Below are 26,999 nucleotides of genomic sequence, written 5' to 3' on the forward strand. Positions count from 1 at the left end.
CAAAACACAAACTTGCAAGCTATGGCAACAATCCAGAGCAGCCGTAAGAGAAACCGCACTTCAGCTGTTGAGATAGGCTGAATACGCTTGGCATTGTTGTAGCACAGTGATTTGGAGTTCAGTTGGTTAAGCGGTTTGCCACTCTTGTCAAGCTGTATGAATAAAGGACAGCTGCCAAATATGAAGCAACAGACACCTCCTTGTGCTGTCCTTCTCCACCATGCCATTGTTACAACATGCTAAAATGAATGGTAACAAAATGCAGTGTCTGCACTAGACACACACCTCTTCACTCTTAAACATTTAGATATTCCAGCCCAGTGTGTCCTGTTAGAGCTGTGGTTTGTTACAGGATGTTTAAACAGAGTGCTTGTCTTATCGCCAGCTGATAAAATAGTGTATGGAGGAGTATTTGCATATGTAAACATCAGGTATTATTACCGATAGCTACATTTTAAATGACGGTGCAAGCACTAGAACATCCATCAGTAGATTTATGGGGTTAAAGTGGTGGGTTTAGAACAGTTTTATTGCACAGCGGTGTTAATTACATGTATAGATTTAGACAGACATTTAGGTGGGACAGTTCTGTGTGCTGTTGCTCCCCTCCTATCTAATAACCAGTGCTTTGCTGGCTCTCTAATTACTGCTAGCAGGGCTTTTAGATTTGCTGTCACAATTAGAGGAGAACATGGTTAGTGTCCAATTTGGCCCCTGTTCCCTCCTTCCCACTGTCTGGCTCAACCCCTTACTACAGAGAAAAGGCCACCAAAAGCTGCAGGGTTGCATTATGAATTTCAAACCATTCACTCATATCCTGGGAAAGGATGAAATTAGGAAGAGAGCCACGTAGAAAACTGACATTTCCACCTGATTTTAGCAGTGCGCTTGTGTAAAGTGCAGTCGTTTTCCTGAGAAACCGAGACGTCCATGCTTGTTTCCAAAGCAGGCCGCCCTCAGCTCTGCCAAAAACTTTTTCAGCTTGGACCTCTCACTCGCTCTCTCACTCTTTCTCTTCCTTTTTATTGTGTTTGTTGTTTTATAGCGCGGTTAGATGCGGGCCAGATTGCTGTTGCCAACAGCGACTGTCTCAGTTCACCTCCAGTTGCTTGCCACTCCATTCATAAACAAATCACTCCAGCTCGGGAGCTCAAGAACAACAAGCATTCAATCTGTGTTTTGAAGTTTTCTCCCTCTGCATTTTTATCTTTTTCTATTTGCTCCTTTTTTAAAACTTCCCTCTCTTGCTTTTGGCTCAGCTCCCCTTCGCTATTCCCTCCCTCCTCTCCCTCTCTGCTCACTCTCAGCTTCAGCAGGGTCAGACCACTGACACTCTCCTCAGTGCAATTCTGTCAGGGAAGGAGTGCTTGTATATCTGTGTGCATGTGAACATTTTTTTTTACCCTTAATGTGCTCTTTGGTGCGGTGGCCAGTCTTTTTTCAGAGTGTGAGAGAGGAGAGAGAGAGGAGACTCCTGTGGTGTTATGATTTGACTAAACAAACAGACGGCCACAGAGTGGTGCCTCCTCCAGTGGGCTCCCGGGACCACAGAGATTAACCTCAGACTCTGAACATCTGACGGATCTATACGTCTGAGGCAGCAGCCCCTGTAGAGACAGCCAGCTGGAAATCCTTCCTCTGATTTCAGAAAGAGGAGGAGAGCGACTGCTGGCTGGCAACCTCCTTAGACAGCGCGGGAAGACTTGTCTGTGTTTCTAGGATCTCTCTGAAGGTAAGAGGCCTTACTTCTCTGTCACTGTCATGATTTTACTTTTAGTCGCAGCTGTTGGCAGAAGTGAAGATGTACGTAGGCTCCTCCACAAATCTGTGTAACTCAGGGAAACATGCAACACTTCATAGCTGTCTGTCTCAGAGAGGATGCACCTCATCCTTACAGTTCATACACCATTCTTTCATTTACACTGAGAAAATGATCTGATTTAATACCTGAAGCCCAAAAATGTCTGGTTTTAATACTAAAGTCTGTTTTGTTGTGTTTGTGTTGTGTTTGTTAAACTTGCTAGTTGGTGGTAGTTGTAACCCATATACGTGACTGTGCACACACCAGGATATACAGTTTGAAAAGGTCGTGAGCAACCTGTTCAAACATGGCGATGGCTTGCATCTCTGTGTATAGACACCTTTTCACTCTTTACAAAGAGCAATTTTAACAATGTTTATCTTCTCACTAAGAGAACCCGTTTGACAAGGTATCCCGGGGTCCCACACACACGAACACACACACTGGGCTATATAGTGCAAGTTGTTTGTATGTGCTCCACTGTTAAAGGGCTTGTTTATACATCCCTCTTCAGTCACCCTGAGTGAACGGACGGTCCTTACTACCAAACCATCCGTCTCTTTCCTCCCCTGTTATTGGCCCTAACAGAATCAATCTCATCTGCATAGCTATACAGAGAAACTAATTTAAAAGCCATGGCTGTGGCTGTGTATCGGACCTGTCACCAGCATCCTCTTGAACAGTGGATGGCTTTCCTTATAGTGATAACGCATACCAGATTCAATTTATAGCTTTATGCTTTGGTCATCCCTCTATTAAACAATTTGTTGAGTCATCTCCTCGCATTGATCCCAAAAGAAGGTTTTAGTATCTGGATGATAATAATAATAGCAATGTTAGCTATTTTATGGCCGAGACAGAGGGGATACGCTTGTCTTTTCACTCTAATCCCCCATATGTGCAGCTGAATGCCTTCCCATTGCCCTGCCATGTGTGTCTGCTGTGGTGTGTAGTTGTTGGTTGCGTTAGCGCCACATACATCTTCTGTTTAGAGATAACCTTTGTGATATGAGAGCATGTGAATTAGCATCAGTTGTGATCAGGGCAATGCTGGTATCTGTTTGGGGTCTCCTGCTCTCCTCTTCTTCTTTTTGATCTTCTTTGGTCCTCTGGTCAAGGCATCGTTTGGTGCTGTTGTCACAGACGAGCTGCTGGAAAACTGCATGCATGCCATAGTTTTACCATCAAGGGTATTAGGCTATATTGCATTCATTTCATAGTTTTACCATCTGGATTCTATTTGTGGAACATTTTCCAGCACCATCTTGGACTCAGTACATTTACTTTGACAAATCCTTATAGTACAGATTTGTAAAACATAGTGAAGTTTCATTTGTGTCTTGAGTAGTGGGGATTTTTCACCCTGTGCGTCAGGCTGCTGGTATGTACTGCAGCAGAGCCCTTCTTCCCGGTTGTGATGCAGCATGGCCCAGGTGACTCCACTCTCCAGGCCAGGACTAATCCTTCATCATCAGCTGTTTCCTGGCTCTTCGGAGTCCCTGCACACCAGCCGTGCTGAGGAAATGTGCTTCACATTATGACCATGCAGAAAACATGCGAGGGGTCTGATTCAGCTCACATGTGTTCTAACGTGTATCAGTTTGAGCTCAGCAGCAACTTTTGAAACACATTGATCCCATTCCGCCTTCCTGTGATTTATCCTCGGTGAGCTGAACACAGCTGTTGAACAACTAGTAACATTTGCATCAGGATGAAGTATACAGTGTACAAACGTCTTAGAGCTCTCAGACATCACGCGATGACGGGCTTATTGATGAGTGTAGATTAAATTTAAATATAGCAGTCTCTGACTCATTCTATGGTGGTAACTTCTTGGATGATTCATGATTCATCATCCATACTTTTGAACTGAGCTGGTGTTTCTTTGTAAGGGAGTAAGTTTGATCTCCCTGCTATAGGTCATCACTTCTTTAATGCTGTGTGTATAAACTATACTTGTGCTATAAAGCTTTAATGAAGAGCACTAAGTGGCACTGTGATACAGCATCCTGTACAGCCGCCCATCCATCTGGTCTCCCCCTCCTTCCCTCCTTCTTTTCCTACCACCCACTCACACAGAGCTGACAGGCAGCTGCATCTCATCTTCGGCCAGCGAGCACAGTCACTCCTGCAGGACGGCTCCTTGAGGAAATAGGTCTTACAATACCACAATACCAGTTAAAATACCAAACTTTCAGAAGAAAATCAGCCCTAAAATCCTAAAGAAATGTGTCATTTTTACATGTGGAACAGCGAGGTTGTCCAAACATGTGGGCACAGTGGTCAAAACACATTTACTCAAGCACTGTTTTTAAACACAATACTGAGGTACTCGTACATTGTGTGGATACTTCTGTTTTATGCTGCTTCATACTATTACTTTTTCCTCCACTTTATTGTGAAACAATTTTTCAGTTTAGCCTGAACTTACAACATCTCATGATATGAAAGATGAAGTGAGATAACAACGCAGCTTCCTTACCATCACTGCCGTCAGCAGTCAAACTTGTTCATATTCAGCCAATGAAAAACTTGTGAAAAGAAGTTTTACCATATATTGTAGATGTCAGAATGGCACTGATCTCATACAGCCTGCTGCAGGAAACATCTCAGTGTATTTCAGGGCCTTTCAGTAAAACTTGAAGGCAGAACTTCTACATGTAAAAATACTTGAAACATTTTAACATGGTGTTATTAGTTTATTTAAATAAAGGATCTGACCCTGTCTTCCACCCCTGAATGGCTAGAATATTAGAAAAGTATTACGATATCATCTCTGAATTCACTGCATAAGGAAAAACATAGATTACAGGAGGTTTTAGTTTCCATCAGATTCTTTCAAAGCAGCGCACGTTCTCTTGCTCCAACTAAAACATGCTCGGTGATACAACGCAGTGAGACAGGAGGACAAAGAAAAACAGCATCTTGCTTTTGCAAGATAAGAATATTCCACTTAATGGAAAATGAAGACTTCTTTGGATTTGTCTCATTTTGTCTTACTGTTATGCCATTTTCAGAGTAAATGTAACCTTTAGAATACCCAGGCAAATAACTACACTCAAATAAGAGTAATTATGTCTACGTTAACAGAATTCTACATAAAATAAAAATTTCCCAGCATGCCAAAACTGCACAAATACTATAAATTATATTAAAAACCCTCTAAATTATTTTTAAAAAATGCTACATTATTGCTCAGATTGATGTTTGACCTGGGTCACTGTTATCCTGCGTCTCAGCATTATTGCGTTTAGGTAGATGAGTGGAGTTTAAAGCCAGTCAGTCCTAATTGTATTCAGCTGTTTTTGTTTTTATCTTTTTGGGGGGTTGTAGGTGTGCAAGAGCAGAGGGACTTGAAGCGTGCGTAGGCGTCCACCATTTCTCAAGGGGCCAGTTGGAGCCTTACAAGTGCTCATGAGACTGTCAGTGTGCAAGAAAAAGAAGGGGAGGTGGGGTGTTGTACCCTGCACGTGGGTGGGGAGGTTTTAGTAAAGAAATGTGGGACAGTGTAGTACTGCTTAGGTTAGCAAATAAATCTGATACTGCTGCATTCCCTAGGAACAGAAAGAGTTGCTGGGGGCAATGTAGGCTAAACACAAAATTACAGCCTAACTGGCAGAAACCCAAAGATGTACTGCTCAAGAAAACAGGGGGGGAAAGAAATCTTCAAAGACAACCCCCGCTTTAGTTTTTGTTATCTTAATTTCTTTTTCTTTAATTTAGGTTGCCAAATGAGTAGAAAATTAGCTCATTAAACTGATATCAAACACTAGCCACATCTAAAGCTGTCATTCTACAGCCATCAGTTTTACCCAGAAGCTCTTTGCATCCCCCGACCACCACTACAAATGGCATTTATAACTCTTGTTTGGAAGCAAACAAACCAAAATCCACAGTTTCCCAAACATGTGCTGCTTCAGCATGAGCACAGAGCCACTGGTTGCTGAGGGAAGACCTCACAGTCAGAGTGAAAGCAAAATCAGAGGAAGATTTATGAACGGGATTTAGAGCAAGGGATTTGTTTTGTAATACACCAGAATTTGATGCTGCAAATCTGAGATGGCTTCAGTGCAGCTTCAGGCTCTTAAGTTACAGGATACAAGCTGCTTTTTTTGCTGATACGGAACGTTTTAACGCTGTGTCCAGCTGTGTAGCTGCAGAACTGGGGGTCAGAGTAAGTGAGCCAAAAATCTTAAACTATTTCTGTCAGGCTGATATTGTAATAACAAATGAAGAGTTCTCTGCCCCCGCAGTCTGTCCTGCAGCACAAAGGTTTCTAGAGTGGTGAAATATGTAGTGATAGTATATAAAGTGTTTTAGTGAGTGAGGGTATCCAAGTTTAAATGTGCCAATTTCAGCTGATAAAAACAGTATTTTTATATTAACGTGTTAAGGGGGGGGCGCTGATAGTGATGAACCCACAGAGAATTATCACCCGACCCTGCAGTTTACTTCAGCTCTGCAGAGCAATTTAACATCTTTCAGGTCATTGTTTTGGTTTTCTGGCTTATAACTTTACTGTTCTGGTTCATTCTCACCGCTCTCATCAGTGCTGTTTTTGGTTGGTAGACACCAAAAACAAAGTTAAAACAGAGTGAGCATTGGACTTTCTTTTGCCAGGTGGCCAAAAGCTAATTTTGCTCCTAACAAATCTGCCTTATCAGTTTATAAGGTAGTGTTTACAGTTTCCCCCAAGTGGCCACAAAATCAGTTATTGTAATGCTGCTGCAGCTTTACTGTAAATACTGTATGTTAAGACAGATATTTGTAGATATGTGAGCATGTCTGAGGGCTCACTGCCTTTCCCTTATCTTTACAACATGAAAGATGGATTATTATGATGCAAAGAGAGGCTCTGTAGCATTTTTTGCTCACAGTAACATGTGATATCCAATTTCATGGTCCTACAGTTTGTCAGTCATTATTACAGCTCTAGCAAGAATGTGTATTAGTCATTTTGAGGGACAGTGAGTCTGGGGTGGGAGCGCTGCATTGTGGGCCTGCGGCCCGGGGACCAGAAGGTTTTTCTCAAGAGGGTTGGTCTGTCCAAGAAGAGTGGTAAAAATGGAAGTTTGTTTTAACAAAGACACACGGGGTCATTTTCTTCCCACAGAACTCGCCAGAGTCCCGCTGCTCTGAGACATGTCAAAGACCTGACATCCTTCTAAAACAGAAAACCACAGAAGATGAATATGGCATGTGCATTTATTCAAGCAAGTCTAGTGCCATTATTTAGTACATGTCCTAATATAGCGTTCTGTTTCTGTAATAGCTCATATTTTGTCTTGTCAACTATAATTGTGTGCATTGGAAAGAAGCGACAGTTGAATTGGAGATGTTTGTTTTGCAGATCACAGCTTCCTGTACACTTCAGCGGCGTAAACATCGCCGTCTGTGATGTGAGACTGTGTGTGTGCTCCCTCTGCTGTCCCACTTTATCCTGTGATGTGGTATTTCCCATAAACTGTCTGCATGCTCCCTTTGCAGTGTTTTCCACTGTCCGGTGCTGTTTGCAGTATATCCTTGTGGCGTGCCAGTGGTTTATCTTGCTTTGTCATTGGTCTAATTGGTCTGCTCTTGCATGTTTATTGTTGTTTTCTGTTTAGCGTTTCTTTTTTCTTTGCTCTGTGTTTTTGTTTTTCCTCATTTCTGATTGCGAGTTTGCATATTTTTGTGCAGTTTGGTATTTACACTAAGGCTCTTTTTCTCTTTTGTAGAAGTTTCGTTAAGGCCAACTGGTCATTTACTCATTGTGGCATCACTTGTGTCCATGAGGCTTTGGTTACTGGTTGTGGTGGTTTGCTGTGTCATTGATGCATCACTTGTTTACCCCACACACAAGGCCAGAAAGTTTCCCTGTACAGGAAGCTAAAGCTCTCCAGCTGCACTCTAACAAGCTTTTTGGACCTCCTTTTCTCTTTTGTTATAGATTACTCTTTTTTCCTTCTTTTTCCATGTTCACCCTTTCCTCCCTTGGGACATACTCAAGCAAACACTTGGCTGCAAAGCAGTTCCCACCTCACTGAGGACTGCTTCATCACTGCCAGATGTTTAAATAAAAGATACAGCTACAGTATATATACTGCAGATAGTCCCAGAGGTGGCTTTACAGGCTGGTGAGGGACTCGTTGAGCTGTATGCCGAGGCCATGCGTGGGCTGTGTGCATCTCACTGAGGTTGATTTTAGCATTCTTCTTCTTTAGCGGGTCACACTCTTAGTGTAGCGGGGTTGTTTACGAAAACTGAGGAAGGGTCAATCAGCCACCAAATTCCCAGCATCTGTGGGAAAACCTTTATGTCAGGATGACAGTTTATCCCTCATGGTGATTGTTATGCCATATCTTACACAAACACTTTTTCAGACCTCTATAATCACTGTGGGATTGGAGCATCCCATTTCAATGATTAAAAAGACAACGCTAATCTTCTGGTTAGAAAAATGTTTTTAAAGTCATAATGACAAGATCTTATCCTGAGATTGAGAACCACTTTACTAGACGTGACTGGGTTTATGGATATTGTGGATGTTTCTTCCTGTAAATGGTCTGAAGCAACACTCTGTTGTATCTATGGTTCAAAGAGGAGCTTTGTGTTTTTAGGGGGTCAAACTGGTCCAAAGTGTTTTTATTAAGTAGGAAACAGAGTCACTGAAACTCTGCCAAACCTTCTTGGCAGATTCACTTGTGCTCTGTCCTTTCTAACGTCTCATAACATTGTCTGGTCACTTCAAGCTCAAAGACTTTACTAAGACACTGACATTGACATGTTTCGTGTCCACTTTGATGTTCGTGTTGCATGTTCTTACGTCTTGCATCCGTTTCTTAATGTTATGTTCACTATTCAAAGTCTTTTTAATGTTGTCTCCTGACTCCTTTTGGCCCTCTGATCCTAGTCAGTACACTCCATTTTGAGGGCCAGATTCCTCACCGTCCATCGATTAATGTAGAGACCTCATTATGTTGCACCAGCCAAACTTTATTTTTTTTATCCTTTACGATGATTGCAAAACAAGACATGAACACACATTCTTTTTCAGCAAAGAATGTTTTCTGATGTTGGATCTCAGATGCAAATTCCCATCCTACAGTAGCCCCAACATAACACTTTTGTAAAGCAAAGACAGCTTCGGCAGCCAACCACATTAAGATCTGTTTGTTCTCACCCTGCCAAGTGACACATGCCTTTGGCGTCGCCGCATTTGGCTGTTGTCGCTCAAAGTCACCATCACCGACACTGAGGTTACTGGTACTCATAAGCACTGATGCATGGCTTCCTCTGTGGACGGTCCCTTGTTGCTGTGTGCTGGGGCCCCCAGGGAGGAGGTGACCCCTCTGCTCTTGCCGTCGTCACCAGTGGAATCCCAAGTGTATCAGTGGTCCTGGGAAAGTTTTAGAAAAATACTGTGGGAATGTGAACTGTACATGGACACCAGCGACAAAAAGGGGAAGAGGGGGAGAGGCCTTGTTTTGTGTGTGTGTGTGTGTGTGTGTGTGTGTGTGAAGGCTTGGGGGGTAATAGAGCGTGTGTCTGTGTGTACAGTGTGAGTTTTAGCATTATGCTGGCATGCAGCACTCATTATGTGCCAACAACAATGTTCATGTGTGCATGTGTATCAGCTGTGACAGAAAAAAAAACATCTCTCTCTCTGTCTCTCCCCTTTTTATTAAAACCAGAAGGCGGGGGAGGAAAGAGACCAGTCATGTTTTTAGAGCAACTCAAGAGCATTTCGTTTTGGGAGCGGAAGTGCCAAAGGCAGTTAATTTAGAGAGACAATGTGTATCTGGTTTGAGTAAATGGCTTTGGATTAGTCATGGAACGCTTAATCCCTCTCCACAGCAGATCAAGTTTATCTCTTTTATATCTGGGTTAAAAGTCATTAACTTTGGCATGAAACTGTGCCAAAGGTGCAATTAATAAATGAGAAAACTTTCAAGAATTAGAGATTACATGGAGAAACTTCAAAACACACGTTGAATTACATAATCCATACCACAATCCATCTTCTTAAAATACAGTGTAATGCTGTATTGCATTATCAAGTGGAGAAAGATCCATTTCATAAGTTTTCCACTGGCTCCCTTCTTCTCTTCCTCCTCCACCCTCGCTCTTCCCAAGGCTCGCTTCCGCCCTCTCTCTATTTCCCACCCTCTTGCACACAGGCCTGTGATCCATCCTTAACTGTTTCCAGACGTCTGTGTGCTACAGGCCTTACCCCCATCCCAAACATAACAACAACCGCCCCCACAATCTTTTCCTCTGTCCTCTTACGCTGCAGTGAAATTACCGGCAGAACATTAAAGGGCCTTGACTAAGAGTGGTTAATCAGTGACCTTTGACCTCAATAACTGTTGAATTAAATCTGAGATGCTGGTATCACAGTGGTGTACAACATGATATCTCAATAGTATCACAAAACCATAGCAACCCTCTGACTACACTCCTGTGTCAGCGGCCTGTGTGAATGCCCTCATTTTCACTTTTGTTTACACCAAAACCAATTAATGGCTCAGCACGGCTCTAGAATAGCTTGGACGCTGCATTGTTGCCAGTGAGCGTGTTACAAAGCTGCACACAGTGACCTGTTTGTCAGTGGGCAGAATGCTGGTGGACCAGGAACAAAAAGAGCCAGACATTGTCGCTCTGTCCTGGTGCAGTGAGGCATCAAATACTTCCAGGGTGAGCTGCATCTGCACCTCAGAGTCTGTGCACAGGCCAGAAGCCATGAAACAATGCAACCTGACAACAAATGAAATTTTGTTTGTTGCCTGTAGCATGAGTAGAGCATAGGTTTATGTCATTTTCTTTGACTGGAAGCAGATTGTTTTGACATGCAGTGTGATTTTTAGGGCAGGAATAAATCCATTTTTCTTATTGTTTCTTAATTGAGGTGAATTCAAACTAGATTTTCCTGCTGTTGTTTATTGTGAGTGAATTTGATGAAAATCATTTTTTATGTGAGGCAAAATATTTCCAAAAAATGTCACATGGGGATAAACTAGAATTGGCATTCCATCTTATTTTCTTGCAGAAAAGGGTAAACTGAGGGCTCCCACAATGAGAAGGGGGGCAGCGTCCAGGTTCCACCTCACAGTCACAGTTACAGGTAAGAACTCAAGAAAATGAAAATTTTTAGACAGGTTTTGTGGCAGAGGTGTGAAAAATGTGATGCCATACTTTGGTATTTTACACTTTTGGATTAGCAGTAGCTGCACAGTGAGATAACACAATACTTTGATGCGAAGGACAATGAATGAGTTCAAAATGACTTCTCACATTTTACCTAGATCTGTCAATACATTTGTCATTGACATGGCATCATTGTCCTCTCCAGGCACCTCAAATCCTTCATCATATAGAGATAGAACACATCCGATTTAACCTTTGACTTCATGCTGCTGTCTTTTTGACCTCTAGCCTGACCTTTTTCCTTGTTCTTGTCAACTGCAGCTCTTCTCTACCTCTGTGCTGAGTTGTGTTGCCTGGAGATCACACCTAATGACAAAGAATTCATCCTAGCCCAGGGCGTTTCTCTCACCCTTACCTGCTCTGGATCAGGGGAGATGACCTGGGAGATGCGGAAGGATGATGTACCGTACTTCCAAGTCCAAACTGAGGGCCAGAGCTACCAAACTGCAAAAAGCAGTGCCACATCCAGTGTTTTGACCTTGAGGAACGTGAGCTGGAACCACACAGGGGTGTATCAATGCACTGATGTAGACACTGGAGAAACTAAAGAGGTGGCTGTGTTTGTCCCAGGTGAGGACTGGTTTGTTTACCATAGATTAAACATCACAATTTAGTGCCATGTACAGTAGATAGTTAAAGGTGTCTGACAGCAAGGTCATATTTAGACTGCCTCAGCACACCAGTCTCAGTGTTTTGTGAAAAGGGGGGAAATTAAAATTGACAATGTTGTTGAGACAGCTGCAGGGAAATCTTGGAAATCAAAACAAAACAAAAGGAAACTGGCAAGTCTCAATTCCACTGATGTCTGACTTAGTATTAGTATAAAATGATAACATCTGTTCATTTCCTGTATACTAACTGCTGAAAGAGTAAGCTATTAATTGTATACCTAAAACTATAAAATCAGTATTTAGTATGGAATTCTTTGTTGCTTAATTTATATAAACAAAGCAGTCACTTATTGTATCTACCTGCCTCCAGACCCTGATGTGTGGTTCATAGAGAGCTCCCATGGCATGGTATCCAGAACCAGCGAGGAAAGCATCGTCCCCTGTGTGGTCACCAACCCCAGTATCAACGTCACTCTGTATGAGGAGGACACCGGCATGCCCGTGAGGGGGCTGTATGTCCCCAGTGAGGGGTACAAGGCTCCGCTGGAGGACAGAGCCTACGTGTGTCGTGGAGAACTGAACGGGGAGGTGAAAGAGTCTCAGGCTTTCAACGTCATCAGCATCGCCAGTAGGTGTTTCAGCTTTAAGACACTGGTTAGAGAATCATAAAAATGATAACTCACCCCCATGTGTGCTGAAATTCCAGAGAATCCATAGAGTTGGCCCCTGTAATTCATGTTCACGCTACACCCAACCTATTCATGTTTCTCTTTAAAGCACAATCATAAAAAGTCCCATAAATGTCCAACAAATTTCTACAAACTGCATGTCCAAAAATATAATTTATTCCCACACTGTTTTAAGAACATTTTATAGTTATGTGGAAGTGCAAACATTTGTTGACTGAGATGGAACTATAGGAGCCAGCTACCAATATCGGGTTTCAGGGTTTTGTTTAATGATTGATTTGCAGTGAATTGTTTTTAATGTATCACATCACCACCTCTTCCTTCTCTCCTCTGCATTCTCTTTTCCCATCCCGATAGCTGGGGCCATTGACACCTACATCAATGCGTCAAAGACCTTCCTGAAGGAGGGCGAACCACTGACAGTGAACTGCACAGTGCACGGAGTTGACCTAGTGTATTTTTCCTGGGATATCCCCAAAAGAGAAGTGAGTAGGAGTGGAACAGAACAAACACTTTTGTTCAGCGTTCCCTTTGGGATCACATTCAGGCCTCATGACCAAGCCCAAATTGCATCAAGATGTGGAGACACACCTCAGTTTTTATCCCTCTGTGAAACTGTACTCATAACACATGGTGCTGGGATCAGATGTGGAAACTGTAACTGTAGAAGACATTCTGCTTTATACAGTATCTAGGGAAAATTTCCAAACATTTTTACTAAAAATATATATTTTAAAAAGCTATTTATGGAGAGAGCATCACACAGTTTCATGGCTGAATTTGTCATGTGGTCTTTGCAACAGGTCATGCAATAGTTCCCACCTCTCACCAATGTGTGGTGCCAAGAGTTGCAGTATATAAAAACCATTCAGACTGATGTCGTTTCTCTGTCCAAGGTTGAGGCGCTGACAGACGTCCTGTCCGCCTTGCTTGTGCGCTCCTTCTTGATCTTCCCCAGTGTCACTGTGGCCCACAGTGGACAGTATGTTTGCCATGTCCGTGAGAGTGTCCACGACCAGGATGCCACTGCCGCCATCGCCATCACTGTGCTCGGTTAGACACACACACAAACACACACACACACACACAACTAAAAACAAACGGATGTTGGACAGATTATTATTGTGTTTCACGGACAGAGAGTAGACTGCTTATTATGTAAACCACTGCAAGTTTAGGTGAGAGCGATGCTTCTTTTAAAGGAAATGAAGATCATTTCCATTTATTTATGTTCAAAGTGTGAAATAAATGTTGACATGATGTGGACACCCTGAGTGGTACCTTGAAAAACAGAACTTCAAACCTGGAGGTAGCACAACTTTGAATTTAGACTTTTTGAAAATAAACTCAAAGGTCACATGTAGTTTTTACTTTGGCCAGTTCTGACTGTTAACGCACAGTAAGTCACCATCCAAGCAGCAGGTTGAGAGCCAATAAAAGCAGGATTCATACTGTACTTTCCTTATTTCTGTTTCTTGACAAGCCCCGAATGTGTTTGGGTCTGTGAATGCTTATTCTATCTGCAGTGAGGTGTGTTATGTTTATTACATCCCTGAATAACTTGAACCGCCAAGCTTCACTTGAGAACAGGACAGTTTAGTAGTGCGTCCTGGACGTCTTGGTGGAAAAGACAGCTACTGTCTGGCCACCGGATTTCAACACTGAACAGCAACAGTACACTGTCTGTAGCCTCCTGTCCAGTGAAGGGGCTTGTACACACATCGTAGTTAAACACCAAAGAAGAACTGAAGGTTTTCATTTCACAACCAAAATAGCTTTTTGTTCTTTTTGGCCATATACTCCATTGGTACAATATGAACATTCTGTTGCTAGTGATTTGATTTTTGTCCCCTCAGAGCGAGGTTTTGTGGACCTAAAATCTGCACAACAGGAAATCGTTTCAGTCAAGTTGCAAGAGAACGTGGAGCTGAGAGTTGAGATTGAGGCCTACCCTCCTCCCCAGATCCACTGGAGCAAAGACGGAGCCTCCATCAAGGGAGACAAAACCATCACTACAAGACAAGAGCACGAGATCAGGTGAAACATCCAACCACAGTCTTCAACTGCCCGTTATCCTAAAAATGCCTGAAATTCCATAATACAGTTTAACACCATAGGTCATAATGTATTTAAACGATTACCACAGGACCTCTGTTAGGCTGAAAGCCTCCAGAGGCATCTAGCTTTCGTCAGTCATCACTAGATAAGGTCTCTGTAGAGAGAAACAAAATACTCTCCAGAGGGCAGGACTCCATCATTCATCACACTGGAACTATAAACACAAAATACCTGTCACAACTAACAAATGTCTTTCAGGAAAATGCCAGACAAAGTTCTAATCACTGGACTATGTTTTCACATTTTTGCCAACACAGTAAAATTCAAAAAGACAGAAGCTCAGGTCACAGATGGAGAATCAAACACCACCAGGCCCTGCACCGCAAATAAAAACAATGAGAATCAATTGGGGCTACACATTTTTACTCTAAACTTTAAACAACCACATTTACCCCCACCCTAACAGTCAGTCAGCACATCATGAATATTATAGTGCATATGGTATAACAAGGTAAAAACTATATGATTACACAACTGAATCAATCAGATGAAAACAAGTAAAGTGCAAAGCTAAGTAGGTAATAAACAAATTAATAAAACAGGTTCACTATACTCTGAGTTCAGAGTAGCCAGTTAGCAGCAGCCAAGCCATATACTGCACGGAAGCAACGTCTTTTTGTATCAGTGGGTAACATTGACCACAATCTTTAAATCTAATTATCCAAAATGCATGTGAGCAATAAGGAGGAGCTTAATAAGAAGTTTACAGACTGATTAGGGGAGATGTGTTCCCTGGAGGGTAGACCCAAAAGGAAAGCCCAGGGTTTGGAAATAAATAATCAAATGTAGAAATTAGTTTCCTCTCCCAGAAGCAGTGAAAATACATCGACATATCTGATTCACATTAAATACAATCGAAAGAGAAGAGACTATGACCCATTTTGTGGTAGATAGCAGTGGTGATGTGCAGCCTCCTGCCAGTCATCTTTAGTATATACAGATTATCTCTTTTGTGAGAAATATTTGGTAGCTTATACATATTAGAGTAAAGGAGCGGGGAATAGCCATAGTTTTAAAAGTGTCCTCGCTCTTTTGTGTACATTCTTCTACCTCAGGTACATCACTATTCTCACCTTGGTGAGGGTGAGGTTGGAGCAGACAGGGGTGTACAAAGTCCTTGTCACCAATGGAGATGACTCAAAGGAAGTGACTTTTTACCTGGAGGTCCAAGGTGAGAGACCATCTTAAGAAACATGAAGTTATCACCGTATACAGAGTGCTTTTGAAGACTTTTGACCTTCAGGCTGCATCACTGGAAACACAGGCTGGCTAAAAGCAACATAGGAAATATGAAGGACAGGCTCCTGTTTTTATCCTCTTCACTGATTGCTGCGCTCCCTGTGTTCAGTTCCCTCTCAGATTAAATACCTGACAGACCACCACCTCCCAGGGAAAAGACACTTGGTGACCTGTGAAGCTGAGGGGGTCCCAACCCCAACCATACATTGGTACAGCTGTGACAGTATGCTCAAGTAAGTCACACCCCCCACCCCCCATCTCTGAACTGTGACACAGTGAACACCAGGGGGCTGACCATACACAGAAATTTACTTCCTTTCAAATGTGCATCTGCAGTGGCTTTACATTATGCTGCTCTCTCTAACTTAAATGATTTCACGTTGCCGATCTCGTGTCCCGCTGCAGGTGTAGCAACCAGACGGCGTTCTGATCCCAGAGCCAGATCATCTGAGCATTCTGACCAATGTGAGCTACAATGAGACCCGTAAAACCGGTCAGGTGCGGAGCCAGGTGACCTTCCACAAGCCGCAGCAGGTCACAGTTCGCTGCGAGACCAGCAACCAAGCCGGGATTGTCGACAAAAGAGATGTCAAACTGGTGTCCAGCAGTAGGTGTTGTCGTGGCTAGAGTGTGATACCAACTAAATTAATTCAGACAAACCATCCCAATTTAAAGGATCATTTAATATTACAATTATTCTGAATAGAGTAGTATTTAAACACATAATCTTGTAGTTAGGGAACAGAGAACAGAGATCAGAGAACAGAGACTCTCCTCCTGCAATGTGATAGATAAAGCATAAGAAGATTGTCAGAGCACCAGTCAGTCAAGTCATTGGATGTCGGTCCCGAGTCGGTTCCCCTGTCAGCCCCAGTCAGTCGTCGTTTCCCCCCGGCCCTCCGAGGCCGGGCTTGTGGTACACTGTTCACGGTAGCATGGTCATCTTCTCTCTCTCTTCTGCTGGTCTAACCCAGCCTTTATCTGCTCATACTCACACAGCTCTGCACGGCCGGAGCCATGAAGACACGGTCCCATGCCAGCTACCCACATACACACCTTCTTCTGAGCATTGTCTAAACTGTCCAGTACATGACCTTCTAGGTCACATTGACCTGGCGCACATTTCCTTTCTCTAAACCTGAACAGAGCACTCGTACAGTTCACATCAGGCTACAGCTGCAGTATCCGTATATCCATTCCCTATCAGAGGAGGAAGTCACTCAGGATGTTGACCCATAAGTTAATCAAGGGGGACACAGATATTCTTGCCTGCGCCAGAGACAGATCAAGCTTCCGTACACACTTAGCTCACCCTTACATAACTATTACAAATAATATCTATATGAACTACATACTGTTCTATTACATATCACTTCTGTAATCCGGTTTATTTCTAACCACTACAGTGTCATGTGAAGAGTCCCATTTAAGTGGTTCAGTGTCAGTATAAGGACATGTCTGGAGGAAAATTAATGTTGTAGAATATATGTATGTTTACTTTTTTACTATGTTTTTTTTTTTTTTACAGTAAATGACTTTACTGTAAAAAAAAAAAAAACTTTTTATTTAAACTAAACAAACACATGGTGGTCTGCCAAAAAACAAGATTAAAGTCTGAAAAGTTTTTACTATTGTTTTGATGATAAGACAAAATATGTGTATCTGTACTTAAGTTATTAACCTCTACTGCAGCTGTATTTGGCAACCCGTTACCAACATGTTCCTAAAGTTTTATGCCTGTTAAGGATTTGAGACAACTTGCTTAAATGTTCTCTGTTTGAATTGACCATGTTGTGTCCCATCTGTCTTCTGCTCTGTCTCCTTTTGTCTGTTGTAGCACTGTTCTCCCAGGTGGCGATATTGTCTGCTGTTTTAGCCTTAGTGGTCATCCTTATCATGTCTTTTATCATCCTCATCGCCATATGGAGGAAGGTAAGATGGACCAGCTCAACCATGTGTCTGTTGTTAAGTTCCTTATATCGTTAGCAATGTGTAATTACAAATTAAAGTGACTGAAAAGATGGCAGATGGAGGATTTTGACTTGTTGTAGCAGGTTTACTCTCATATATGGGCTTTTTTTTCTGTGTTCTCAGAAACCTCGCTATGAGATCAGATGGAAGGTGATAGAGTCTGTGAGCCAGGACGGTCATGAGTACATCTATGTGGACCCCATCCACCTGCCCTATGACCTGGCCTGGGAAATGCCCCGAGACAACCTGGTGCTGGGTGGGTCTTTAGGAAGACACGACAGATGGCAGTGTGCAGAGCTGATGCTGCAAATTAACTGGGCTTGACTTGGACGTGATAGACTAAAGTAATCAGTCCATTAAAAAGTGTACTGCAAAAAAGGTACACAAACACAGCATAATAAGTATCTGAAAAAAGATTAATGATGCTTCTTTAATCATTTATCCTTTATTGCTCAGTCAAGAGCAGGCAAATTCAACTCCCCGTACCCTCAGGTGACTGTGGTGCTGTGGGTGGTTTGGGTCATCTGGGTCATAGTAGACGCTGGAATACTAAATTAAGTTTGTCAAACTTGTCTTCTTGGCCTCAATTCCACCTCAGTTTTAAAGTTCCACTTAAACTTCGGGGCTTGTTGACATGTTACTAGTGGTTAGAAAAGTAATTCATAGTTAACTAGTACAGACGGCGTTTAAGATCACCTTCACTGGGAAAACTATTTACATTAATATTTTAATGAACAGAAATGCCCTTCCTGTCTATTCAGGTTTGATGTGTGGTCCATTCAGACTCTGTCCTACTGAGCCCTTCTTTGTGTTTCAGGTCGCACTCTTGGATCAGGAGCCTTTGGCAGGGTGGTCGAGGCAACTGCGTATGGTCTTACTCACTCTCAGTCCAGCACAAAAGTGGCAGTGAAAATGTTGAAATGTAAGACACACAATGTAAAAACAGAGTAGAAAGCCATGTGCATGTGAACAATGTAGGCACCACAGTGGAGTCCCCTGCATAGCTGTCAGATATTGTGACACCGCTGCCATATTCCTGTGAGCGCGGAGAAAGCAGCAGCCTGCTGAGCTGTAGTTTGGTTGCCAGCCTGGCTGGACTTTCAGCCAATAGGTCATTGAACGGTTTGCCAAGGACGCACTGTGTCCTGGTCTCAGTGTGCTTACTTCTCCTGTTCTCATACCTACCTCATACCGTCCTACTTGTTCACATCTCTCACTTTTTCTGTTTTGCTCTCTCTCTTCATTCAGCCACAGCCAGGAGGAGTGAGACTCAGGCCCTGATGTCGGAGCTGAAGATCATGAGTCACTTGGGTCCTCACCTCAACATTGTGAACTTGCTAGGAGCTTGCACCAAACAGGGTGAGCACCAGCGCTATACTGTGCATCTGTCTACATTTTTATTTGTTTACTCACTAAAGTACTGTAACTGATATCAACGGTGAGCATTTTCTTTGAGGAAGCGGTCCTGGTGGTTCACTAGGCTGTGAACTCATCAAATATATTTTTATTATAGCTTCTTTGAAAGGAAACTTATAAATAATGCTCCGGCATGCCAGTGTCCTTTTAGGGAAGAAAATGTTTTTCTGGTTCACTGAGGTTCATCTCTGAAGTGTTAAAACTAATAATCAGACAAGAATAGATCATCGAAAGCTGTAAAGTTTGGCATAGCTTGAACTATTTAACAGGATGTCACCCTAGTTTTTTCTTTTATAGGAATGTTTTTACTTTCACTGTCCAGAAAAAAAAGAAAAATGTATTTTCATACAAGATAAAAAGCATCCAGTGCTTTTTAGTGTTTTCTATATTGTGTTATTGCACAACCTAGTGTGTGCTGTTTATTTTAAAGTTGCTATCTTTTAAGTGTTTCTATTGACAAAAGGATTTATAGAAAAATCATTATCTATTTGCTGTGAGTATAGTTTGCAGTAGTGTTCCATTTTCTAAGAGGCAATAGAAAACCGCTTTGACAGTTTGACATGTGATTCTCAATGCTAATATAAAAGTTCATGGCCCATACTGTGTGTTCATCATACAAATGCTGTTGATTTATCTTTAATATAAAGCCTATTTTCTTAACCTGATGAGGCAACAAACATCCTATTTGTACTTTGAGCGCCCAAGAGGAGAAACAAGACAGCTGCGATTTCATGCAAAGGCTGAAGACGTTCATGTGGTTTCAGAGGTCACTGAAGAGACAGGGAAGCTTTGTGCGGCACATGTAAACAATGCTGTTAAGTTCTGTTTGGATTACATAACACTTGTCATCAAATGATCAACAGCTTCCCTTCTAGGCATGGTAACAAAACCACTTATCTATTTATTTACTGACAAATAGTAACTTTAAGTTATTATCTTATATAAAATAACAAACACACAATAAAATCTAAATAGCTTGCTCAAATTTTTTGTTAACCTTAATCTATTTGAATATATGATTTTTAATGTATATATATGTTGTGTGAAAAGTAAGTGTGCCCTCTCTGAGTGAAATTAATTTGCTATTGCTGTTTGTTCTTTCCCCGTATTTGATTTTTCCTTCAACCAGGCCCTCTGTACTTGGTCACGGAGTACTGTCGCTATGGCGACCTGGTGGACTACCTGCACAGGAACAAGCACAACTTCCTGCAGTACTATGCTGAGAAGAACCAAGACGACGGCTGCCTCATCTCAAGAGGGAGCACTCCACTCAGCCAGAGAAAAGGGTGAGCAACACCAACTGTGCAAACTCTTCATTCTTTAAATTGTTCAGTATCATGAGGAACCATGGATAAAAATGGATGTAGGTCAGTTTGGTATATTGCTTTTTTTTTCCACACTATCTTCCAGATATGTGTCTTTTGGAAGTGAGAGTGATGGAGGATACATGGACATGAGTAAAGATGAGCCCTCAATCTACGTTCCCATGCAGGAGCAGATAGACACTATCAAGTATGCAGACATCCAGCCCTCTCCGTACCAGTCACCCTACCAGCAAGACATCTACCAGGAACAAGGTTTGATTTGAGCCCTGTGTGTCTGTGATGTTGTTGCTCTATAGATCCTCTTGGGTATTGACAATAATTACTTTTTCAGTGTTGTAAATGAAAATAAGCATGAAAAATCAGCAGAGTAATCAGGAAACAGAATAAGATACACAGGATGATGTGATGCTGTTTGCTGGACACAGTACAGGATCCCTGGGAAAATTAGCTGTTTGTACAGTATGTGTAAATGAACCTGAAATTCATGAACAGTTTTAATCTCAGCGATTGCAGTTTGTTTTTTGATCAAAGACTGGAGAAAATAGACAGATATATAGTATGTACACACTACAGCATATGAAGAGCATTCATATGCAGTCACAGGACAGCTGGAGTTCCCCAGCAACAAGACAATGGGCTCTATTTTCCTGCCAGCACACGGCTGGGATAGCCTCAAACTCTATATGCTATTTTCTTGGGCGCAGGGTTTTTTTTTTTTTTTCTTTTGTTGCAACACAAAATAGCACATTTACAGAACAAAGGACAGCATATGGAAGAAATCACAATAGATACAGGACAATTACAATAGAGACACTGACAGTTTTACGTTTGGTTGTGTGGTTGTGTTGAACACACCCATACAGGCCTTCAGCTGAGGTTTAGACCTCTGTGTCCTAGTTCAGGAAAATAAAGCCCATTGTTTTCATTCACGAGATGTTTCTTCTCTTCTTCTTATGTCTATCATCTCACCTTGTCATCGTGTTCAGGTGGCGGCAGACTGGACCTGGTCATCAGTGACTTTCCTGTTCTTACCTATGACGATCTTTTGGGCTTCAGTTACCAAGTGGCAAAAGGGATGGAGTTCCTCGCTTCTAAAAATGTAAGATATAAAAGTAAGGTTCAGAAATATTTAGCTGGTTGCTCGAGCCTCTGATAGTCAGACAATTTGAGAAATACCCTTATTGACTTACTTGTTGGGAGTCATGTCTGTATGCTAAACATGAAGCATTATTCATGATTTGGTGAGTCTGCAGAAAAACAAAGTGTACAAACATCAATTTGGTTTTACTTCATTTCCACCACAGTGCGTCCACCGTGACCTTGCTGCCAGGAACGTGTTGATCTGTGAGGGCAAGCTGGTGAAGATCTGTGACTTTGGCCTGGCCAGGGACATCATGCATGATTCCAACTACATCTCTAAAGGCAGCGTAAGTGGCAACATAAGTGTATAAATCAAAGAAAAAAACATATACACAAATCTGAATGCACTTACTGTAAGCTGCTTATAAGTATCTGTAAACTGTACTCTTTCTATTGTGTTGAATGTGTAAAGTTTCAAAATAGGCCTTTTTTCCATTCAGACCTTCCTACCCCTGAAGTGGATGGCACCAGAAAGTATTTTCCATAATTTGTACACCACCCTGAGCGATGTGTGGTCATATGGCATTCTTCTTTGGGAGATTTTCACACTGGGTCAGTCCAGAAACACACACATAAGATTTACACATGCAAACACAGAAGTCCAAATGAAAATCAGACACATAAAGGAGTCATCTTCTAGCTTATATAGGTCACATTGTGTGAGCATCACCTGTATGACTCCTTATCAGTAGTTAAAGTCACACAAATGCTCCCAGACTCCTCCTGGATTTGTCTTGTAAACTGTAATGACCTCACACTGAATGAGGTCTAAATCATATTAGGCACAGTCAGCCTTTGAAATCAGCATTTCCTTGCTCAGCGTATTGTGAGCTTTATTCTTAAACCCTCTTCCCATTAATTTTGAAACAACCATGAAAACAAAGGAGACAGTTTATACGTTGTACCATAAGCACTATGGTGGAAAACAAACTCACAATCCAGCCTCTGTAAGAGATAACCAAAGAATCTCTGTTTCACTGCTTCAGTCTGACTCTTCAGATCCAATTTTTTACAGATATGGCTCAAAATAAACACTTACTTGTGAAAGAGATGTGATTTAAACACTCAGTCAGTGTTGTTCTTCTTGGAATATAAATGAAATTTGTTGAATATGGGAATTATCTTGTAGATTGAGTCAGTGTTATTCTGTGTGCATAACTTCATATTACTGGTTTAATCTAGGTTAGATCGATTTTAGATTTAGTTTTAGTTTTGCTTTCTCACCTGTGCATGAATTCTGATATCTAAGCTTGCTGTATAAGTATCTGAACTGCTGCCTGCAGCAAGAACCCCCTACCCTGATCTGCCCATGAATGAGTTGTTCTACAGTGCTTTGAAGAGGGGCTACCGAATGGCCAAACCAGCCCACGCCTCCGATGGAATGTGAGTCTTATTGTCACCTTGCCAGCATGTTGCCGTTCCAACAACTCTTCTTAACTGAAGATAAATTAAGACATAAGCTCCTTTTTTGTTGTTTATGTTCTAGTTATGATATCATGGGGAAGTGCTGGGATGAGAAGTTTGAGAAGAGGCCTGAGTTCTCCTTTCTGGTGCACAGTGTGGGGAACATGCTGACAGACAGCTATAAAAAGGTGCTTTATTTTTACATACATCACCACTGGATCCAGGCCTCCAGAGTTCTGTTATTTCTGTGAGCTCGGACATCCTGCCACTTAGTCCTTGTCTTCAAATGTTACTTTATACTTTGGCAGAGTTATATACAATCATTAATGCAAATCAAAGCAGACAAACAAAGGCATTGTACGGTCTGTTTAACCCACTTTTGGTTGATGGGAAATCATGAAAACAAGACAAACCCATGTAGTGTACACATTAATATCTGCAGAAGCCAAGACAATTAGCACCTTGCATCAGTTGCAAACTGTGCAGGTTTGTTTGGATCAGAAGAAAACTGAAGATAATTACAGTTCAGATAGTGGACAATCTGTCTGATACCTCTCTGATTCTTAAAGTAGTAGAGTGTTTTAGTAGGTGTGATCTAAAATCTGTGATGCTACTATGCAACATCCAAGCTCACCAAACTGCACTGTTCTATTCACTATCGCTAAGATAACCAAACTATTGTGTTCCAACAACAGAGATACAGCCAGGTCAACGACAACTTCATGAAGAGTGACCACCCGGCAGTAGCCCGCACCAAGCCCCAAGTCACCTCACCCTTTCCCATCGCCAGCCCAGCATTTGGCTACCCCTCCCCCGTCGGCCTCCCCGTATCCCCAGCCCCCCACAACCAGAGCCTGACCCCCAGAGACTTCCGACAAGAGGCAGACACACAGGAAGTCATAACTTCTTACAATGACTACATCATTCCCCTCCCAGACCCTAAGCCAGAGGAAGTTTTCACTGACGTGCCGTCGGAAAGCCCTGCGAGGTACAGAGCTGCTGAAAAAGGTGCTGCAGAAGTGTGTCAGATGCTGAGGTTGCAAAAAAGACGAGGATGTATTTACTTAACAAGGCTAGTTTTTTTTTTCTCACTGCACTCCCACTCATCCAGATGTTGAGCTGACACAGTGGTTGTATTACAGACGTGGACATGAAGACCTGTTTTCATAGCATACATAAACACACAGCCAAGTTGGCTTTAAAGGCCAAATAAATGTTTGACCATACAGAGAGTTCTTTTCTCAGAATTTATCGTTAACTTTTTTTAATTAACACTTTGCGTGTTGCACTGTTGTCATTCAGTTTGGGAGTGGCAGCAGGTTAACCTGTGTTTTGAATTTTGGCAGTGAGGTCATTCTTTTGCTTACATTTAGATGACAGATCTCCTTACCTTAACTATAGCCTTTAACGTTGTGGTTTGGGTCTGAGGCGTCCTCATGGGAACTGTCAGTCCTGATGTCAGTGAAGATGTCATAGAAAGGCAGAATACTCTTTAAATCAAAGTAAGAAATAATCATCACAATCACTGATTTTCTTTATGAATGGTTATGATTAGCAACAATGTATCAGTTAATCAATTCATTTACTGACATTGCATCATTAAACCAACTGATGTCATTTCTTTTTCACTTTTATTTAGGATGTTAGGAAAATTCTGCTAACATCCTAAAGAAGTTAAAAGCTCTGCCTCTTGTGTTATTGATTACTAAGAAAAATCATCAATCAGTTTAGCAGCAAATCAGCCTGACCCATTTGTTTAGTAGGGAGTGGACAACATACACAAGTCTAATCCACATGGGTGAATGGCATCGCTTCTGAGTTAAAAATATGACTTGTGGTTGCTGAAGGGAAGACGAAAAACAGGATGGTTTAGAGACATTAATAAACACTGGCCCTGATGCGTCATCTTGTAAGTCGTACATGACGCAGTGCACAGTGTAAAGTTGTGTTTTGTCCTTCCTGCCTTCAGCTCTCTGGCTCTGGAGGAGGAGACGGACTCCATGTCTCAGGACACAGCAGAAACTCTTCCAGAGGACAGGCTGGAGGAGACCAATGAGAGAGAAGCCCTGCTGGGGTCTTCCGGATCGGCCGAGGTGGAAGACAGTTTCCTGTAGGAACTCTGAGAACAGAAAGCGCTTTTCTAGCGATTTTTTTCTCTTTAAATGCCTGAAAACAGAAACGTGACTAGACTAGAATGTAGCAAAACTGGCACTGAGAAGGCAATCTTTGTATTTCCAATAAGCCCTCAAAGTTTTGTCCTTTTTTATTTTTTTTCATTCACACTTAATACTGAAACCTGTGAAACTGCAAAATGGCCAATTTATTGGAAGCCTGAGATAATACAAGTATGGTACTATCCTCACACTCCTATAGCTTACAGTAAGTAGAGATGTGCTCACTATATTTTCCATTTACTGTTCACCACCAGTGTACATTTTTGAAAAGCAGGTGATTTTTTTTTTTTTTTTTTTTTTTTTCATTGCTTTGTATGAATTTTGCTGTTAATAATACAAAATACAATCAAGACAAGAACAATTACAATATTAAACCTACAGTATGCAACTTAAGGTAGCATGAAACTCCAAGTCAGCCCACTCTGCTCCGCCCAGCACTCCCTCTCCCCGCTCCACTACAATCTGCCACACTCTGCCCAGCTCCTCAGATAGCTGTCATTATGAAATTACAATAAATGAGAATACATCAAAACTTACTGATCAAACAAAAATAACTGAAAATTTAGGAATAGTGAATCAAAACCTTTAGAAGCTAATATATCTCAGCTCTGCTGCCAGAGCTGTTCAATGAGTCTGGGTCACAGGAGGCTTCGACAGCACCTCTCTACATTAAGACAAGTTTTGGAGCAGATTTCTACAATAAAAATTGAAAATAATAATAATAATTAAATACTGTAGCTATAATGTTTATCACTTACAGAACTTTAGGTACCAAACCCCCACCATACATGGAAAATGGGTAATTGAATTAAAACTTTGTTGAATTTTTTTTCTTACTTTAAGTCTGACCAACAATAGTATAATATTAGTATGTAGTATAATATTTTTCTAAGCTGTTATGGACATAAAATGCAAAAATATACAGTTTTATTTTATGATGTGCCTTTATTCTTAGTTTTCTATGCCACAGAGTTCAAATGTTCCTTGTTCTATTTTTTTTCTTCTGGAGAATTATATGTCATGTGTGTCTTTTGTGAATTTTGAATTGCATCATGAATTTTGAATTCTTGTTCTATGTAGGCTTAATTCATAGTTCTGTGCCAGATTTGCACTTTATGTAGAAAAATGTGGATATTCATCCTGAAGACAGAAATTTACACTATGTTAAAGCTAGAAATGTGCAACTGAGAATCATCAAGAAGAATCATCAGTCAGAGCTTTTGACTTCAATCTGAGTTTCTGTGATGACATGTGACTATCTCAAGTGAAAATAATAAACACAGCATATCACTGCCTTAGCACAAGATGGCACACGTGGTTGCCTTGTTATAGACCGACAGCTTTTGTCGCATGCTGATATAAAGGGCTACTGTACTCAAAAATCCTAGATAGCCATATGTGTACATGTGAAAATGATGCTTTTTGTTTTCAGTCACGTGGTTTAACCTTCACTTACACAATGTTTCAATTTTCTGTACTGACATTTGAAACACTATTTTATTTCCTATAGCATTCAATACACGATGTAAAGTGCACAAAATCACTGTATCACACGCTATGGTACCAAAGCCCTCCCTAACGTTTACAAATGTATTTTTTATATGTCATTTTGTATGTTGTAAATGTGACAATAAATGTGTGTTATCGTATTGGGAGTGTGACTCTGTGATCAGTCATGTGAATGTAGTGGTTCTTATCTGGCTGCCTTGCTCCATTTCCCCCGCTGTTCAAACAGATCAGAAATACTAAAACCAGGAGTGGTATTTGTCCAACATATTCATGATAATCTTTTGTTAATTAATATGGAAGAAGCTGCTTTCATTATGTGAAGTCTTACTCAGAACAGACCACATCCACCATACATTCATAATGAATTTTCTCACATTACACTTTCTCTTTGCCTTTGTCTGATTCCTGGGTCACAG

At 41.5% G+C, this 26,999-nt stretch overlaps 1 protein-coding gene across 1 annotated transcript; it reads left to right on the forward strand.

The window, feature by feature from the left end:
- The first annotated feature begins 1,235 nt into the window (after positions 1 to 1,235).
- pdgfrb (platelet-derived growth factor receptor, beta polypeptide) lies at positions 1,236 to 25,523 on the forward strand. The gene is given in 24 exon segments (XM_020622584.1): positions 1,236 to 1,732; positions 10,830 to 10,904; positions 11,249 to 11,557; positions 11,969 to 12,226; positions 12,645 to 12,772; positions 13,184 to 13,340; positions 14,144 to 14,324; positions 15,461 to 15,576; positions 15,754 to 15,877; positions 16,050 to 16,066; positions 16,069 to 16,251; positions 17,482 to 17,576; positions 17,739 to 17,871; positions 18,433 to 18,537; positions 18,864 to 18,974; positions 20,161 to 20,317; positions 20,442 to 20,608; positions 21,343 to 21,455; positions 21,661 to 21,783; positions 21,937 to 22,052; positions 22,784 to 22,879; positions 22,983 to 23,088; positions 23,596 to 23,888; positions 24,870 to 25,523. Coding segments are annotated over 23 exon segments (3,282 nt in total). The 5' UTR covers positions 1,236 to 1,732; positions 10,830 to 10,855; the 3' UTR covers positions 25,015 to 25,523.
- Positions 25,524 to 26,999: the final 1,476 nt, after the last annotated feature.

This window comes from Monopterus albus, unplaced genomic scaffold, assembly GCF_001952655.1.
Source record: "Monopterus albus unplaced genomic scaffold, M_albus_1.0 scaffold282.1, whole genome shotgun sequence".
Lineage (NCBI taxonomy): Eukaryota > Metazoa > Chordata > Actinopteri > Synbranchiformes > Synbranchidae > Monopterus > Monopterus albus.